General features: G+C 34.0%; 1 protein-coding gene across 1 annotated transcript in view; it reads right to left on the bottom strand.

The window, feature by feature from the left end:
- Positions 1-18,344, bottom strand: part of LOC149787305 (uncharacterized) — a 170,405-nt gene that overhangs the window by 53,639 nt on the left and 98,422 nt on the right. The window contains exons 16-18 of the mRNA XM_089977841.1: positions 15,411-15,635; positions 3,804-4,012; positions 1,035-1,253 (exon numbers count right to left, since the gene is read on the bottom strand). Of these exons, the coding sequence (XP_089833967.1) occupies positions 1,035-1,253; positions 3,804-4,012; positions 15,411-15,635 (653 nt within the window). The remainder of the gene's footprint in view (positions 1-1,034; positions 1,254-3,803; positions 4,013-15,410; positions 15,636-18,344) is intronic.

Below are 18,344 nucleotides of genomic sequence, written 5' to 3'. Positions count from 1 at the left end.
GTATTGTGACTGTGCGCTAGGCATTTTGGATTTCTTATTTTGGTATCGTGCTTGTCTTAGAGTGCGTAAGGTTGAAAATACTAACATGTTTCAACATCCAAATACTCTCTCTCTCTCTCTCTCTGTTCTCTAATTATATAAATTTGTCCTTTTTAGTGTACTGTAGAAAACTGTTCCACTAGTTCATTAAATGTTCATTCTTCATGAGCGAAATTTTATTTTTATGTTAGGAAATTATACATTATACCACATATTGCTCAAATGCTATAGTCAAGTTTCGAGTCTTTCTATAAGCTTGCTGCTTTGGATTCACATTACAATATAAGTTGAGGTAATACTTTTACTCGATATGAACTATTTATGCCATGATACCATTGAACATCGTATCTGGATTCACTTAACATTTATTTTAGTAAAGTTATTTCATCATATTATATATTTAAGGTAGATAAAGAAATAATCTTGGACAAATACTACTACTACTACTACTACTATTATTACTACTATTAATACTAATACTACTACTACTAACAAAATAAAACAATGAAATCATTGCCATTTATGAATCATGAGTTTTTCATATTAAAAATGTTTTTAACTAGGAATCGAAGCTAAAGTAAATAAACCAAGTCACACAAGCATTAGAATAAAAGTTCTACAAATGATTATTAATGTTTCCTGGATAACGATGTCAACACAGCCTTTTTGCAATATGATGAAACATGTTAGTGTCAACAAAATAATTGAAATTCGGCTGAAATGAAGATAAGGAAAAGTATTTGTACAAGAAAATGATCAGGGGACTACAAACGAATCGCTAATTTCAAGTTAAAAATCTGTTTTTGAAAAGATATTACTTGAAATTAGAGATTTAGTTTCTTAACGTATGTTTCTCAAGAAGCCAAACAGATGTTCAAACACGTTGAAACAGCGTCGTTTGTAATAACAAAAGACAATGGTGGCACAGGTCATACGGTAAACAAAAATATTAATTACATTGGTTCCAATAGATACAATAAGGTGAAAGCCGTTACCACGATTTTCCTTTATAAAAGCGAGTAATCCTCTTGGATCATTTGCATTTATTTCCTCTGTTTTGGTAATGCTAGTCATCGTCAAATCAATCGTCATGAGACTCGCTTTCCTTTTTTGCGACGATTTTAGGATCGCGTGAAGTCGTCCGGACGATAGTGCTATTGACGTTATACTGGCCTCATTTGGACTTGGTACCGGAATGTTGATTCTTTTCCACACTAAAATTTAGAAACATTACATGATAGATTATGCCTTGATGCATGTGCACACTGCAGGCCGAACTATTAACACGACGAGATGTCACGGTCATGATAATCTTTCTGTTGCACTACAGCAAGGTAACACAACAATAATAGACGGTGTCATGATAAACCTTTTCTCTTGGGGCGATATTTTGATAAATATAATCTCCATTTCTAGCCATATCCTTGACAGGGCTTCTTGAATCTACTGCATTTTATTGAGGTCACTGGAAATACTATTTAAGCTTCAGTTTCCGACAGCTCCTTGTTTTACTTACAAAAAGTGAATTTGCAATATTTCCAGTTAATTTAATATGCGTTTGGTTAAATTTGATATGCTTCTGTTTAGTTTAATTTGGTAATGAACACTTTAATTTCGTAATGAGATCTTTGATTTGGTATATAGTAGGCAAACACCATCAGTCAACTGATCGTAGTGAGAAATCTTGTTCGCTTCGTTCCTATAATAACAATAATAATAATAATAATAATAAAATAAATAACCATAAACATACGAACACACACACGCACACATAAGAACACACACATATACATACGAACACAAACACGTACGAACACACACATACGAACAGACACACACAAACGAGCACACATGCACACATACGAACACACGCAAAAAACACACATACGAACACACGCACGCACTCATGCGAACACACGCACATACGAACACAGACGCAAACATACGAACACTCACACACACATACGATCACACACACACGCGCACATGCGAACACACATATGCTAACATACGAACACACACACACGCACACAAACGAAGCTTTGCACTGAGATAAAACCGCATTTGTTCGTCATTATATAATTGCGACAACAATATTTGCTGCGTAGAAAAATATATTAAGTTCAAATAAAACATTTTTCTGCGAGAGCCCAGGATAATACAATTTAGTTTAGTTTTATGTTCACAGAGACTGAAGCAAAAAAGGCACAAGCTGTCAGGGTTACAGGGAGTAGTCTTTTCATCGGAGCAAGTTATTAGATGCGGTAGCACTATCTAATATTGTCATATATGAACTTTTCAGACATATCAAAGATGTTTAACATGGGATACAAAATATCACTAATCACATGGAGGTAAAAATGTTAAAATGCCATGTGATAATCGTGGCCATTTCGTAAGAGGTTGTAACAGGTTTTTGCTTGGGGTGGAGGTCTTTTCTTCACAAAAACATTTTAAGTATCTATGAGCTCCGGTGTACATGGATCATCCTTGGATAAGTTACAGGCATCAAAGGCCGATGTCACACTGTGAATTGTTTTTGGGTGTAAATTGTTGAGGAGGAAATGGAAGATCTTAAATATGAAAAGATAGAGCTAAACGTAGAAAAAAAGATGTAAAAGAGGAAAAGGTAGAGCTAAACGAAGAAAAGCAAGATATGAAGGAGGAAAAGAAAGAGTTAAAAGAACAAAAGGAATAACTAAAACTGGTAAAGATATTTTAGGTCACTGTCTAAACTAGACATTCTGTTGATTCTTGGTATCGGGTACAACATTTGCAAATTAGAAACATGGCAAAAACATACAACTGTATGTGAACATTCAGTTCACTAAAATCTATGGAACGTACAAAATGAAAGGTAAGTGCGGATCATATCAATAACTATAAACATCATGAAATACTGAAATCAGTTATCCAGTTATTAATATTATAGCGATATTATGATTTTAGAACCTATGTCCCAATAACCTTGAATATCTACAAGAAAGTATGTAATATATTGCAATTCTTGTTCAGTTCTATTCTAATAGGGTTTAATGTTTTTACTATTTTGATTGTGTAATATGTTGCCAGGAAACAAATTGCGGAAATTGCTATCCTATTCATATGTCTGTAAACTAGAAAAAACACTTCGAATTAAGATCCTAGATGTTATTGAATAAGACAAAACGGTGAGTCTTTTTATATTTACTTTTTACAATTTTAGGACGGAGCTGCAGACGTCTTTGACAATGCAAGTTCAAATTATATCACTTAATAAATATATATTTCAATAATTTATTTTACACACATTTATTTTTGATTTATTTACAGTACCTGGATGTGTAATATTGAGTAGGAATGTTTCTGTTACACTTTATAATGGTTTAGTAGAGGTACTTTTATGAGGCATACGATATGATAAGGTACGTATTAAAAGCCGTGTTTACTTCGATTCTTGTTACAGCTTGAGATTATCTTGTAGGAAAATATATTTGCTTTCTTTGAAAGGGTTCGTTTTCCAGGGGATTTTAACAATTTTTATCCATTAAACTTGTACCTTTTATAAGATCTGAAGCGTTTGACTCGAAGAACTACATATTTGAAAGTTTACTGAGAAGGGCTTATCATCCCAAAGTTTTCTTAATTTTTCCTGTCTTATCTTTAGAAATATTCTTGTAATCTCCACATTTTTAAAGTTATTATCCTAACATACATACATACATACATGCATGCATGCATACAGACATACATACATATGTTTGTCGATATTATTATTTGTTTACCCAAAGTCTTGTTGACACATGACATATGCTCAGGTATTGCGCTTATGTATTCTATACTGTTGTATCTGGTTGCTACGTATAGGATTCTGTTTGCATCGTCAATTATAGCTGCAATGGGATTCCTTCCTTCCGGAGTATCACACATTATGTCAGCAGTTTCATCTTTCTTCAGTACCGTCATACTTTGTTGAAATATCATAAACATATTTCTGAAACGATTTTGATTAATACTCAATAGATGTCAACTGACAAGTCAGAAATAAATTTACAGAATGAGCGATTGTGTATGTGCGTGTGTGATTTGGATTTTTAACGTAGCTGTACATTTTTTCAGTCATATCACTACGACGTCTGCAATGTGGCAGTTTATAGTGATGTCTAGCACTGGGGCATCATGCCACAGATATTTAACATGATGTCCCACCCAGTCATATTATCCTGATACCGGGCCATCAAGTCCTAATATTAACTTCTCAATGCTGAGCGCCTTGCGAGTCAGCTTAAGTACCATTTTTATAAGTCCTTTGTATGATTCGGCCGGGATTTGAACCCGCAACGTCCTGCATCTGAGAAGGACGATATAACGACAAGGCCACAGGAGCGGTTCAAGAATGAAAGTAAAAATGGGTTTATTACAACAAAAAGAATTTCGAAATATATTTATTGATAATACGTGCACATTTCGCGTCTTCAAAAAGAAAGTGAAAGTATAATATTGATAAACTACAAACGTGTTTGGATGCCCACTACCGTGACTGAAATTGTCCTTTACGATAAACGTAATCACAGTGTAAATTATTTACAGACAGACAACGGACGGGCAAAATAAAACTATGTCGCCTATAAGGATAAAATAACAGAAAAAAAAACGAGAACCTACGTGATCTTGAAAATGTTACAATCAAACACATAAGCTTCTTCTAAATCAGTCGGCGTCATGTACGAACAATAGAGTTTAAAGTTTAATTTTTTTTAATAATAATTAGAAATGTATCGTTAGATTCATTGTTTGACATTGACAACATATATGGCAGTAACTTATATATTTTAGTTTGGATAGATGAAAACGATCGTCCTAAGTACAAATGTTAGATCAAATGTCGTATAATATGTTGTGTATACACAACTGGATCAATGTACTATCATATAGTGTGCATAGAAAACTGGATCAATGTAAGATCATATAGTGTGCATACACAACTGGATCAATGTAATATCATATAGTGTGCATACACAACTGGATCAGTGTAATATCATATAGTGTGTATACACAACTGGATCAATGCAATATCATATAGTGTGTATACACACCTGGCTCAATGTACTATCATATAGTGTCTATACACAACTGGATCAGTGTAATATCATATAGTGTGTATATACAACTGGATCAATGTACTATCATATAGTGTGTATACACAACTGGATCAATGTACTATCATATAGTGTGTATACACAACTGGATCAATTTACTATCATATAGTGTGTATACACAACTGGATCAATGTAATATCATATAGTGTGTATACGCAACTGGATCAATGTACCATCATATAGTGTACATAAACAATAAGGATTTGTACAGACTTGTGGCAAATATTACTTAACACCCGTAGATTAAAATTGTTTCTGTTTTCAAGCGAATAACAAAAATATTTATCAGGTTGAGAATAATTTTACAACATATTTGGTTCGAATCTCTTTGCTGCTCTGGTGGCCTAGTGGTTAGAGCGTCCGCCTCAGATGCGGGAGGTCGCGAGTTCAAGCCCCGGTAGAATCATACCAAAGACTTATAAAATGGTATTAATAGCAGCCTCGCTAGGCGTTGAGCATTAAGAGGTTAGTGTTAAGATTGGGCCACCTAATGTCAGGATAGTGTGACTGGGTGGGACATGATGATACATGTCAGCGGCATGATGTCCCAGTGCTAGAGGTCACTATAAACTACGACACAGCAGATGTCGGAGCGATATGACTGAAAAAACCCTACCTTAAATATCCAAATCACACGCACACTACTCTGTTTAGTTTTATACTACTACTACTACGACTACTCCTACTATCACTACTACTGCTAATAATAATAATAATGTAAATAATATACTTTACTTATTCTCGATAGACTGTTGATAAAATTGCTTATCTTGCACAGGGTCCAGATCAGTTTAAATGTACAGCAGTCATGATGAGTATTAAACATACAACAACCTTGAAAATAAACTCCAAACCTGAAAACTGATTTGATGAACTCTTGTATATTTTAATAAATCAAGTAACAGTAGGATAATGCAGAAACAGACGTTGCATTCAGACTATCCAGTTCAATTCATGTTGCCAGACTATCGCGACCTCTATCTATGAATCTTGTCCTTTGTTGTGGCATTGAATAAATATGTTTCAGAAATGTTAAAAAGATTGGTGGATGCTATTTTTCATCGTAATAATTTTAAAATCACTGAATTATTTCGTAATTGTGATCTAAAGTTTTCCCAAAAGTACAATAACATAAGAATTCTAGGTTCTTACTTTAGAAATACAGTGCTCAAATATTTTCCTATGGTACACTAATAAATATGGTATCCATTTATGTAAAACTATATAGTATTTACTGTTTTTTTATACTGTTTTTTATAATATTTTGACGTAATTTTGGTTACATCAAACACTTGAAAAAGACACACAGATTAGGTTCGAGAGGTACTTGAGATTTTCAAAGAGAATAATCTTCAGTACAGCCGTCTAAGGTTATGGCTGGGTCTAAACAATTTGAATTTACAGGACACCTTGTTCAGTGGTGGTGAATTTAAACGCGAAAAGAAAACTACAAAATCAATTTCACAATTGTAAATACCAAATATCAAACTCCAAGTTAAAGATGTTATGGGTATGGTCACTTGAAGATGAATTACACCCCGTATAGTATGGCATGAGGATGAATTACACCCCGCATAGTATGGTATGAAGATGCATTACACCTCTCATAGTATGGTATGAAGATGAATTACATCCTGACATGTATGGTATGCTGATGAATTACATCCTGTATAGTATGGTATGAAGTTGATTTACACCCTGACTTGTATGTTATGAGGTTGAATTACACCCCGTATAGTATGGTGTGAAGATTAATTACACCCCGTATAGTATGGTATGAAGATGAAATACACCTTGTATAGTATGGTATGAAGATGAATTACATCCTGTACAGTATGGTATGAAGATGAATTACACCCTGTTTAATATGGTATGAAGATGAATTACATCAGATATTGTATTGTATAAAGATAAATTACACCCTCTATAATATGGTATGAAGATGAATTACATCCTCAATATTATGGTATGAGGATGAAATACACCCATTACAGTATGGTATGAAGATGAAATACACCCTGTATAGAATGGTATGCAGATGAATTACATCATGTATAGTATTTATTAATGAAAATATGTCTTTCAATAATAATACGAAAGAAACTTATTTTGCGTTGTGATACTAATTGTACATCATCAAATGTTATTTATTTGAGAACATGCAAAAATGTGGGATCCAATATATTGGACAAACCAGTCAACAAATATCTAAATGTATGAACCAACACAGATCAGATATCAAAATTGTATCGATCAATCATTTTCATCTCATATTGCCTCACATTTAACAAAATTACCTATACCTTGCAAGATTTCTCCTTCCAACCTATTGTTAAAGCTGATTCTGAGATGGAATGTCTGCTAAAGGAAATCTACTGGATTCTTAATAGGGTCTAAAAGGTCTAAACTCAAAAACTCTGTATGACATTCATTATTATTTATGTAAAGAATCATGTCCCCTGTTTACAATTAGATAAGAATATTTTTATATTATTCTACTTTGCAGAAAAACTTAATTGATAAAAGTATAAACGAATATCATAAAAATAAGTTCACTAATTCTTTAAAAATGAAAGTGCATTTTTAAAATAATTCTCAATAAAATATGATTAATCATTTATAAAATACTTGAGAGTAAACGTTATGAACGCCATTAATTTTGTATTATATACACTGAGTTCTGATGAAATATTTAACAGTTGTAAAGAATATAAAAAGACATTATATATATATATATATATATATATATATATATATATATATATATATATATATATATATATATATTTGTTTTCTATATCATTAATAAGTGTGGATAATACATACAAAAATATTATAAAACTGTTTATCCTAAGTTAGTCATACATTTTATATTCATACACGCACATTGATACATAGTGCTATTTAGGAAGGAGCTCACTATTGATGTAGACATACAGGATCATTTAAGGTCTCAGAGTAACAAGGAATTCTCTGTGAGAGGAAAACAATACAAGGATATTTAAGTTAAGTTATTCAACGTATAAGAGAATTCCCTATGGAGGAGGGTAGACTTTACAATATTTGAATATTATGGTTTGTGGGAACTAGTTCATTGACACTAAACAGGATCCGTTTGTTGTCAGGGATTGGGAGGAATGTCACACAAAAACGAGGAAAATTGACACTCATAGTGTAGCATGTTGCCTAGTCGAAGTTTCATCTGACCCTTGTCACCCCATTTTTGATATTTAGATATTTATGTTGGGGTTTAGGGTCAAAGTCCATGCCCTATCGAAATATGATAGGGTAGCCGCTTACTAGCCGGCCCAGGAAACTTAAACGAACTTTCATCGAGATACACCTGCATGAAATCGACAGTGATTTTTAAAAGTACCTAATTTCTAAGAACTTCCAGAACATGATCACGCGACCCCTGTTTACATTTTAGAAGACGATAAAACCTTTGTTCGGGAGAATTATTCTCAGTAGAAGTTTGGCTGTTACACTGGAAGTTGTATGTTGTGCTGTTTGGAGTCATTTCAAACTACCTGGATTGGAGTTTTTTCCAATTACTTAGATTTAAAAGGATTAATTCTGATTTGTTTCTGGAAAGTACTTGTGCTCATGTGAAATCGTTTTTTAAGGACAGCTTTTATAAAAATTTATTCAGCTATCAAAAACGGGAGTGACAATTTTTGTTTCTACAAGGAAGTGTAGACTTCAAAACTACATGTTACAGCATACGTCATCGTCTTCCATCTTGGATTCTTCGTCGTGATTGGAACTTGAAATCAATAGAACGTTTTATTACCAGGACTATTAAAATTTTATTCTTGGAGTTATCTTGGATTATTTTTGGATCTGATTCTATAAAACAGTAAGTTCATATATTTTTTATACAATTTTTTTCCAGGGAAAGAAATTATTGTATTTATTCAAAGCTTGTTGTTTTCACTCTTTCTTGTGTTACCGTTTATTTGAGCCTAAACACGTGACATAAGAACTGGGCGCTCGTCATAAAGATAATTTTGAATTTTGGATAGAATATTTCTGAAACCTCTGTTTTCTGAAATTTGAATTCGCCTAGGTTTTTGAAATCTTATTGAAATCGGCAGGCTTTTTCTTAAATGTCATCAAAAGTAGAAAGCTTTCTTTCAAATCATACCTAGGAACAATTAGATCTTTTGAAATCAGATGATTTGATCAAATTTGCCAGATAATATGATCTTTCTGAAGTAAAGGCTTCCTTAACGAAACAGGAAATTAGAAATATTTTGGTTCAGTATTTTTAGAATAGAATGATTTGGATAAAAGTGCTTTGGTTTCTATAAGTAAGTCTGTATCAGACTCTGACATAAAAATGAAGGAATTAGAATTAAAATACAAGATGGAATTGGAGTTGAGGAAGCTGGAGCTTCAGAAAGATAGCGAAGAAATACAAATGCAATTGCAATTGGAAAAAGACAAAGAACAAATGTTATTACAAAAATAACAAATAAAGTAGCAATTTGAGAACGAAGAGAGAGAGAGAGAGAGAGAGAGAGAGAGAGAGAGAGAGAGGGGGAAGAGATAAAGAAAAACAAACGCAATGAAGTTAGATAAGGAAGAAAGAGAGAAAAAAGACAGATGCAGTTTACAAAAAGAACGCATGCAATTGGAGGAAAGAGAGAAAGAGAGGGAATACCAAGGTAAAATGAAGGAAATGGAATTGGCAAGTGAACAACACATTCATACTTCAAAGCCAAATTTATGTTTTGATCTTTTATTATGTTAGTTTCCCCTTTCAAAGAGAAAGAAATAGACAAATACTTTACTCGTTTCGAAAACGTTGCTGAAAATTTGAAATGGCCAAAGGAGCATTGGACTCAGTTACTACAATGTGTACTCACTGGTGAGGCTAGTGATATTTACAATTCGCTGTCAGTTCACCAAAGTGGTAAATATGATGTGGTTCAAGAATGCATCCCAAGGGATTATGAGTTAGTCCCTGAAGCGTATCGGCAAAAATTCAGAAACTATAGATAAAAGCTGGAAAAATCATGTCGAATTTGCTAGAGAAAAAGAGCAGTTATTTGATAGATGCTGCTTAGCCAAGAAAGTTGAACGAGATTAGGAAAGTCTAAAACAACTTGTATTACTTGAAGATTTCAAAAACTGTGTCCATAGTGACATTAGGGTCTTATCTTGGCGAACATCAGATTGAAACCTTGGAAAATGCAGCTCGTGCTGCTGATGAGTATTCTTTAACTCATAAAGTTCCTTTTGTAAATAAGACTTCTACTCAACAGTCTTATGGCAGAAAAGTATTTCAGCCTAATGCAAGCCCTTCTAAAACTCAAATTAGCACAACTTCTAAAAATGAAACTTCATAGAACCTTGACTTAAGATCCTTGTCTCTTCCTACGTGTACCTGTTGCAAGAAAACAGTATAAGTTATTTCTGATTGCTACAAATTGAAAAATAGGCATCAGAATCAAGACAGACCTACTCCAAATGCACTTATTGCTAAAAGGTCAAGGTCACGGTCATGTATTGAAAACAATACATTTGGTGGGTCCAGTAAACTCTGATCTGATTTTATTATGGCGAATTATGAACCATTCATATCAAAGGGTTCTATATCACTCTTGGGTGATTCGGCCAATCCTGTCCCTATTAAGAGTTTAAGGAACACAGGAGCTTCTCAGAGTATTTTATTGTCAGGTACTTTTTATGAGAAGTCTTCTTCTAATGAGAGTGTTCTTATTCAGGGAGTAAAGCGCGGCTTTGTTCATGTTCCTCTCCATTGTGGAAATTTGTCAACATACTTAGTCTCAGGACCCGTGACAGTCGGAACATTGTATGTGTGTTACCCGTTGATGGCATTCATTTATTAGTAGGCAATGACCTCGCTGGAGACAAGGCTGTGGTTAATCCACTTGTAACTATCAACCCTGGCATGGATCAGAAAGTCGATCCAATTGGAAAAGAATTCCCTCATTTATTCTCAGCTTGTGCAGTTACCAGAGCTATGGCAAAGAAAGCTCTTGAGAATAATGTAGATAAGGAAAGTATTCCTTTTACGTACACATGTATTGGTCAGGATTTTGATGGGATCGCTTTCACTCCTTGTTTGGATCAATCAGAAGGTATTCCTCACATGATCCTCTTTTAACGACTCATTCTCTTTATTCTAATCAGGGTGATAAACGACAATCACTATTCGAACAGGAGAAAGATCATGAGATCTCCTGTTTGTTTCAAACGGCCATTAGTGAAACCGAATCTACAGAAGATCGTGTCTGTTATTTCATTAAAATTGAATTCCTATGAGAAAAAGAAGACCTCCCGAGTTACCTGCTGATGATGAATGGTCAGTGAACTATCAAATTGTAGTTCCAAAACAATTCTCACAGACATGAAATACTTAGTCTGGCCCATGAAACTCCATTGACTGGTCACTTAGGGATCAAATGAGGTTATCACATGATCTTAACTCACTTCTGTTAGCCAAAAATCAAAAGTGATGTTGGTAAATACTGTAGATCTTGTCATACCTGTCAAATGGTAGGAAAACCGAATCAGAAGATTCCGAAGGCTCATCTACAACCTATTCCTACCGTTGACGAACCATTTAGTAGAATTATAGTAGACTGTGTTGGTCCCTTACCTGAGATCAAGTCAGGTAACCAATACATGTTGACCTGTATGTGTGTGTCAACAAGGTATCCAGAGGCAATTCCCTTGAGGAATATAAAATCTAAAACAATAGTAAAAGCTTTGATAAAGTTTTGTTACTCAATTTGGCCTTCTCAAGACTGAACAGCCTGATCGAGGCTCAAATTTCATGTCTAGAATTTATCAGCAAGTTATGTACGACTTAGGCATTCAACAATTCAAATCTTCTGCCTATCACTCTGAGAGCCATGGGGCATGAGAAAGATGTCATCTAACTTTGAAAAATATGATTCGATCATATTGTTTTGATATGGGTAAAGATTGGGATGAAAACATTCATTTAATATTGTTTGCTGTTAGGGAATCAGTTCGAGAATCTTTAGGTATCAGTCCCTTTGAACTGGTTTTTGGACACACTGTACCTGGGCCATTGAAGTTATTGAAAGAGAAACTTCTTTCAAATAAAATTCCGAAATTAATCTTCTTCATTATGTTTCTAATTTTAAGTATAAGTTGTCAAAGGCTTGTGAGGTCGCAAGAGCAAATCTGCACTCAACTCAATCAAAAATGAAGTCAAGATTTGATAAAAACTAAATGGAAAGGGGTTTTAAGCCTGGTGATAGAGTCCTGGCTCTCTTGCCCATACCACAAAACCTTCTTCAGGCCAAGTATTTTGGTCCCTTTACAGTTGACAGGAAAGTAAATGATCTAAATTACATCAAAAATACTTATGGAAGGCGTAAACAAAAACAATGATGTCACATAAACATGCTAAAAGAGTATATTCAAAGAGATAGCCAGGTTAAACATGCAATTAATTTAGTTGTACCTGTCCCACTCAGCGAAGATTAAAGTGAAAGAATATCATCGGATTCTACTGATATTGGAGTGACAAATCTTCGGAATTCGGAAATTATGAAATATTTGGACCAGAAACTTTTACATTTGCAAGAGCAAGAAAGAAATGAACTTAAACAGTTATTATTTGAATATGATCACTTATTTCCAGATGCTCCTACATGGACAAACATAATTTTCCATGACGGTGAAATTGTAAATTATAAATCTGTCAAACAGCACCAGCACAGGATGAACCCTCCCAAACAGAAATACTTGAAAAAAGAAATTCAATATTTGCTAGATAATGATTTTATAGAGTACAGTAAAAGTGACTGGAGTTCACCATGCATACTTGTTCCAAAACCAGATAACACTTTCCGTATGTGTACTGATTCTAAGAAGGTGATAAGTGTGACAAAAACGGATTCATTCCCATTACTAAGAATCGATGACTCTATTGACAAGATCGGGAATGCCAAGTATGTCACCAAATTTGACCTTGTGAAAGGATTTGAGCAAATTCCACTAACGAAAAGAGCAAAGAAAATTTCGGCATTTGTTGAATTAAAACTGCTCCAACCCCAACATTACTTGCATCAACAGACAGTTTAAAAGATGGACTTTACCAATATAAAGTAATGCCGTTTGGGATGAAAGGATCACCGAGTAAATTTCAACGTCTCATGAATATGATTACCTCTAGTCTAGACAATTGTGATTCTTACATCGATGATGTCATTATGTACAATGACACCTGGAAAGAACGTTTCGTAAATTCTTTGATAGACTCACAGATGTATGTTTGACAATTAATCTATCTAAAAGTGAGTTCTGCCTTACAAGTGTAACTTTTCTAGGACATAATAAGGGAATTGGACAAGTTGAACCTATAGATGCTAAGAACAAGGCTATCTTTGAATTTCCCATGCCTGTTAATAGAAAGCAACTGATGCGATTTTTAGGTATGGCCTGATACGATCGAAAATTTTGTTCTAATTTTTCTATAATTGCCGAACCCCTGACCAATTTATTGAGTAAGAAAAACAAGTTCCTTTGGACTGAAAAATGTCAAGAGACTGTTGACAAGTTGAAATCCATACTTAAAAGCGCGCCAGTTCTTAAAGCTCCAAATTTCAGCCAATCTTTTAAACTGTCTGTTGATGCAAGTAATGTTGGGGTTGGAGCAGTTTTAATTCAAGAAGATGAAAATGGTATTGATCATCCAGTGTACTATATTTCTAAGAAATTAAATAAGCACCAAAGAAATGATTCAACAATCGATAAGGAATGTTTAGCTTTGATACTGGCATTACATCATTTTGAAGTTTACCTAAGTTCAGCTCCTTCTTCGATTATTGTATTTAGTGACCAAAACCCTCTTACGTTATTGGCAGGATAACAAATACAAATCAAAGACTACTAAAGTAGTTTGTTGTTACAGGAATATAATCTTGACATCAGGCACATCAAGGGAATATATAATTTAATAGCAGACGCACTTTTCCGTGTATACCAATGTATTATTTCATGCACACTGTGTGTAATTTATTCGAGTTCTTTTAAACCTCATGTATCATTCGTCTGTGGTAAAAATAAAGCTGTATGTATACATCTTTCTTTTTCTTTATGGGGAGAGTGTTATGTATCTTGATTTAATTATATCTGATTTAATATATATTTTGTTCAATTGATTGGTTTGTCAGTTTTATTTTTTTTATTTTTCATTACACGATATTGTAACGTAAATTTGTTCACTAGAGATGATACTTTTTTCCAGAAAATAGTTTTGCTTTGACTGTTCGTTTTATAAAGTCCAGGTATTGATCTAAATCCAGAATTTATTTCAAAATTTGAAGCAACCACGCAAACAAATTCTGTTCCTATTTTAAAATGATTGGTTGTCGTCAAGGTCATGATGGGACTACGAGTTTATGATGTAAATTATTTTATTTTTTCTTAGAGTAAAATGATTGGTTTTCGTCAGGGCCACACCGGGTGAACGTGATCTTTAACAATTACCTAATTTCTACGAGCTGCCAGAACATGATCACGTGATCCCCTGTTTACGTTTTAGAAGACGATATAACCTTTGTTTTGGAGAATTATTCTCAGTAGAATTTGGGCGGTTACACTGGAAGTTGTTATGTTGTGCTGTTTGTAGTTATTTAAAATTAATTGGATTCAAAAGGATTAATTCTGTTATTTTTCTGGAAAATACATGTGTTTATGTGAAATTGTGGAATAAGGACAGCTTTTATACAAATTTATTCAGCTATCAAAAACTGGAGTTATAATTATTGTTTCTACAAGGAACTGTAGACTTCAACACTAGATGTTATGGCATACTACATCGTCTTCCGCGTTGGATCCCTCGTCGAGATTCGAACTTAAAATTAGTAGAACATTTTGTTATTAAGACTACTAACATTTTTTTCTTGGATTATTCTTGGATTATTTTTGGATTTGATTTTATAAAGCCGTAAGTTCATTGGTTTTCATTTTTACAGAATTTTTCCAGGGAAATAAATTATTGTATTTTTTCAAAGCTTGTTGTTTTCACTCTTTCTTGTGTTACTGTTTTTTCGCGCCGAAACACGTGACATAAGAATATATATATATATATATATATATATATATATATATATATATATATATATATATATATATATATATATATATATATATATATATATATATGCATACACACATGGATAATTGGAGATAATAGATAGATAGATAGAAATGTAACCTTACCCGTAAGCATCGAAAGCGTAGACGTTAGGAATGACCACGTTCCTTTCGTAGTGTATTCTTGTGTCGTTTCCATCCAAAGATACTGATCTAACAGTCAGATTAAGTTTGTCAAGGGAAACCCAATAAATACGGTTGTCATAAAGCTGCATTAGCCTCACGGGTGTGTCAGAAATGGCGACTGTCTCAGTTTGTGAACTTTTCACAGATTTACGGTACAGAGCTTGGCTTGAAAAAAAATAGAAAGCGAGAAAAAAGTCATTCTTAAAAGCTATAATTTTCATTCATCCAGGTCAAAACCATTGTCTTTGAAATACCTTAAGCTTTTAGATAACACAATTAAGATTAAAAATCGTTAAAAATTCTTTCAAAAATGGATTTAATTTTAAGAAAATGATGGGTCTCTTTTGGTCCTTTCTTCTTCAGGCTGCTCTGAATCGAACATACCCTCACATCAACTATCTGTCACAGAATGTCAAGATCATCGTTGCTATTCACCCAATAATGACTAAGCACAATTTAGCATACTGATATTTATCTACGTGTGTAAACATTTACAGATTTATCTCAATTTGTTAATCATATACTGGATTTCAAATTCAAGTTAATGCAAGCCTTCAGCTACTTAGTACATAGTCACTTGTCCCGTATTTGTCTTCCATCGGAACTCAGTGAGGAAAGTTGGCAACATAGACAATTTAACACTAACATTGGAATTCATAAAACAATGTAATTTGCAAGGTTTATTTCGCTAACATCAAAGCCACAGTCAAAGATCAAAGCCACGCTCAAAGCCACAGTCAAAGCTGAAAGCCACAGTCAACGTTTCAAAGCCACGCTCAAAGCCACAGGCAAAGCTCAAAGCCACAATCAAAGCTGAAAGCCACCGTCAAAGATCAAAGCTGCGCTCAAAGCCACAGTCAAAGCTCAATGTCACAGTCAAAGCTCAAAGCTACAGTCAAATATCAAAGCCACAGTCAAAGATCAAAGCCACGCTCAATCAGCTAGGACTCCGGTCCTAGATGTCCTTAACGAACCGTGTAATCGGCTAGGACTCCGTTCTCTTGATAAATAAAGTATAAATAACATTCAGTCTCTAAAAACATTAATAAATAAATAACTTAAAGAGGCAATATCTAAAAACTTATCAATAACATAACGTAGGAAATACGCGCTAAACACCTCGACTAGTAATACCAGAATAACCTTGAAAATCTCTCTTCATACATGATTTCTACTAACAACCTCTATAAACAGCATAGAACACACACACCTTTTCTTAGAACATTTTGAAGACAAAAAGAAAAAAAAGAAACAAACACCAGGCAGATGCAACAAGAAAAATACGATGTGATACCGTTTCCGAGCTCTCCTTTCCACTAATGACAGCCAACCATTCAACTGTAAGGGACCTTTATGGACCCACAGATTGAGGCCAAACTATCACGGTTCCTTGAACCCATAAAAGCCTGGGGAAGGTGGCACCATTCCCTTCCCCGGGAACAACTAGCAGGCTTCGGTGCAGTTAGAAAAAAAGTGGCACATGCATAATTGTGCGCACGCCACTATAATTAAACTCAACAACAACAAGAACACGCTCAAAGCCACAGTCAAAGCTCAAAGCCACACTCAAAGATACAGGCAAAGTTCAGAGCCACAATCAAAGCTCAAATGACATGCTGCATATATATTTCGAAGGAAAAATTAGGACCATCAATGTTGGTATATAAATTTAATTTTTCAAACGGTTGAATTGTGTACCAATTCAGTGGTAAGAAAAGCCCTTCATGACATACATATATCAAATACATAAATACACTTTATAAGCAACACATATTACATACTGCATACATGAAAAGGACAAAATAGAGTGATTCATGGCAAAGATCAATTAAAACCGTCCAAATGAATGACGAAACCTGCTTTTACGTGCAATACCTGAGGAGGGGAGTACAACCCTTTTTGGAAATGCAATTTAGGCTTGTGAATCAAACAAATGGTTACCTGGCAACGGGAATCGAAACAAGAACGTATCAATAAACTAGAAAATAACATTATTCGAAAATAATATTTGCCTTTTCGACTCGAAATTCTGTTTGATTTAAAACAAATTAACTACAATTCAGAATGGTAGGAAAACAAACACCAATAAAAGCCTTTTAATCTTAGATTATATTCGGGATGAACTCATTGGGATGCTAAATTATCATAGCTGGAGGTCTACACGTGTCAGCACATATAAACAGTGCAAACAGTTAAGAACTAATTAAATTACAAAATATATCTCAATATATTTATACGTTTTGCATGATGTTTTATCTCACGAGAAGAGCTATATGCAACAACCACTTTGCTCATCAACTATCTAATAATAATAATAATAATAATAATGAGGACTTTGTATAGCGCCTAATCTTTAGAAGCTCTAAGCGCTTTGCAAGGTTAGACAACACCTATAATATAAACAACATAAATAATGACATGATTACAAAAAACAAACACCATGAAATTTGAAAACATAAAAAAACATGCGGAAAATATTTAAGGTAGGAAACATTATTAGGTATTTAAGTTTGTTCTTGCAGTCGAAATAAGTGAGTTTTAAGAGCACAATTGAATGGGATCGCTGTGTCTTTCTAAGTTCAGTGGGCAGTTCATTCCGCGTTGCTGGTCCGTGGTATGCAAAATAACGTTATCCATATGACTTCGTTTCCATAGTGGCAATAATGAGTATACGATTGTCAGAAGAGGATTATAAGTTGTTTGCTGGAGTGTACGCATGGGTGAGGTCGGATAGGTATGTTGGACTGGAGTCCGTCAGTGAAACGTAGCACAGAGAACAAATTTTATGTTTCATTCTGGATCGAATGGATAGCCAGTGTAGGGTACAGAGCAGCGGGGAGGTGTGCTCTGATCGTGGTACTCTAAGTATGATCT

This window comes from Sinohyriopsis cumingii, chromosome 12, assembly GCF_028554795.1.
Source record: "Sinohyriopsis cumingii isolate HCF-2022 chromosome 12, ASM2855479v2, whole genome shotgun sequence".
Classification (NCBI taxonomy): Eukaryota; Metazoa; Mollusca; class Bivalvia; order Unionida; family Unionidae; genus Sinohyriopsis; species Sinohyriopsis cumingii.
The sequence above is the reverse complement of the archived record's forward strand: the minus strand, read 5'-3'. Positions and strand labels throughout refer to the sequence as shown.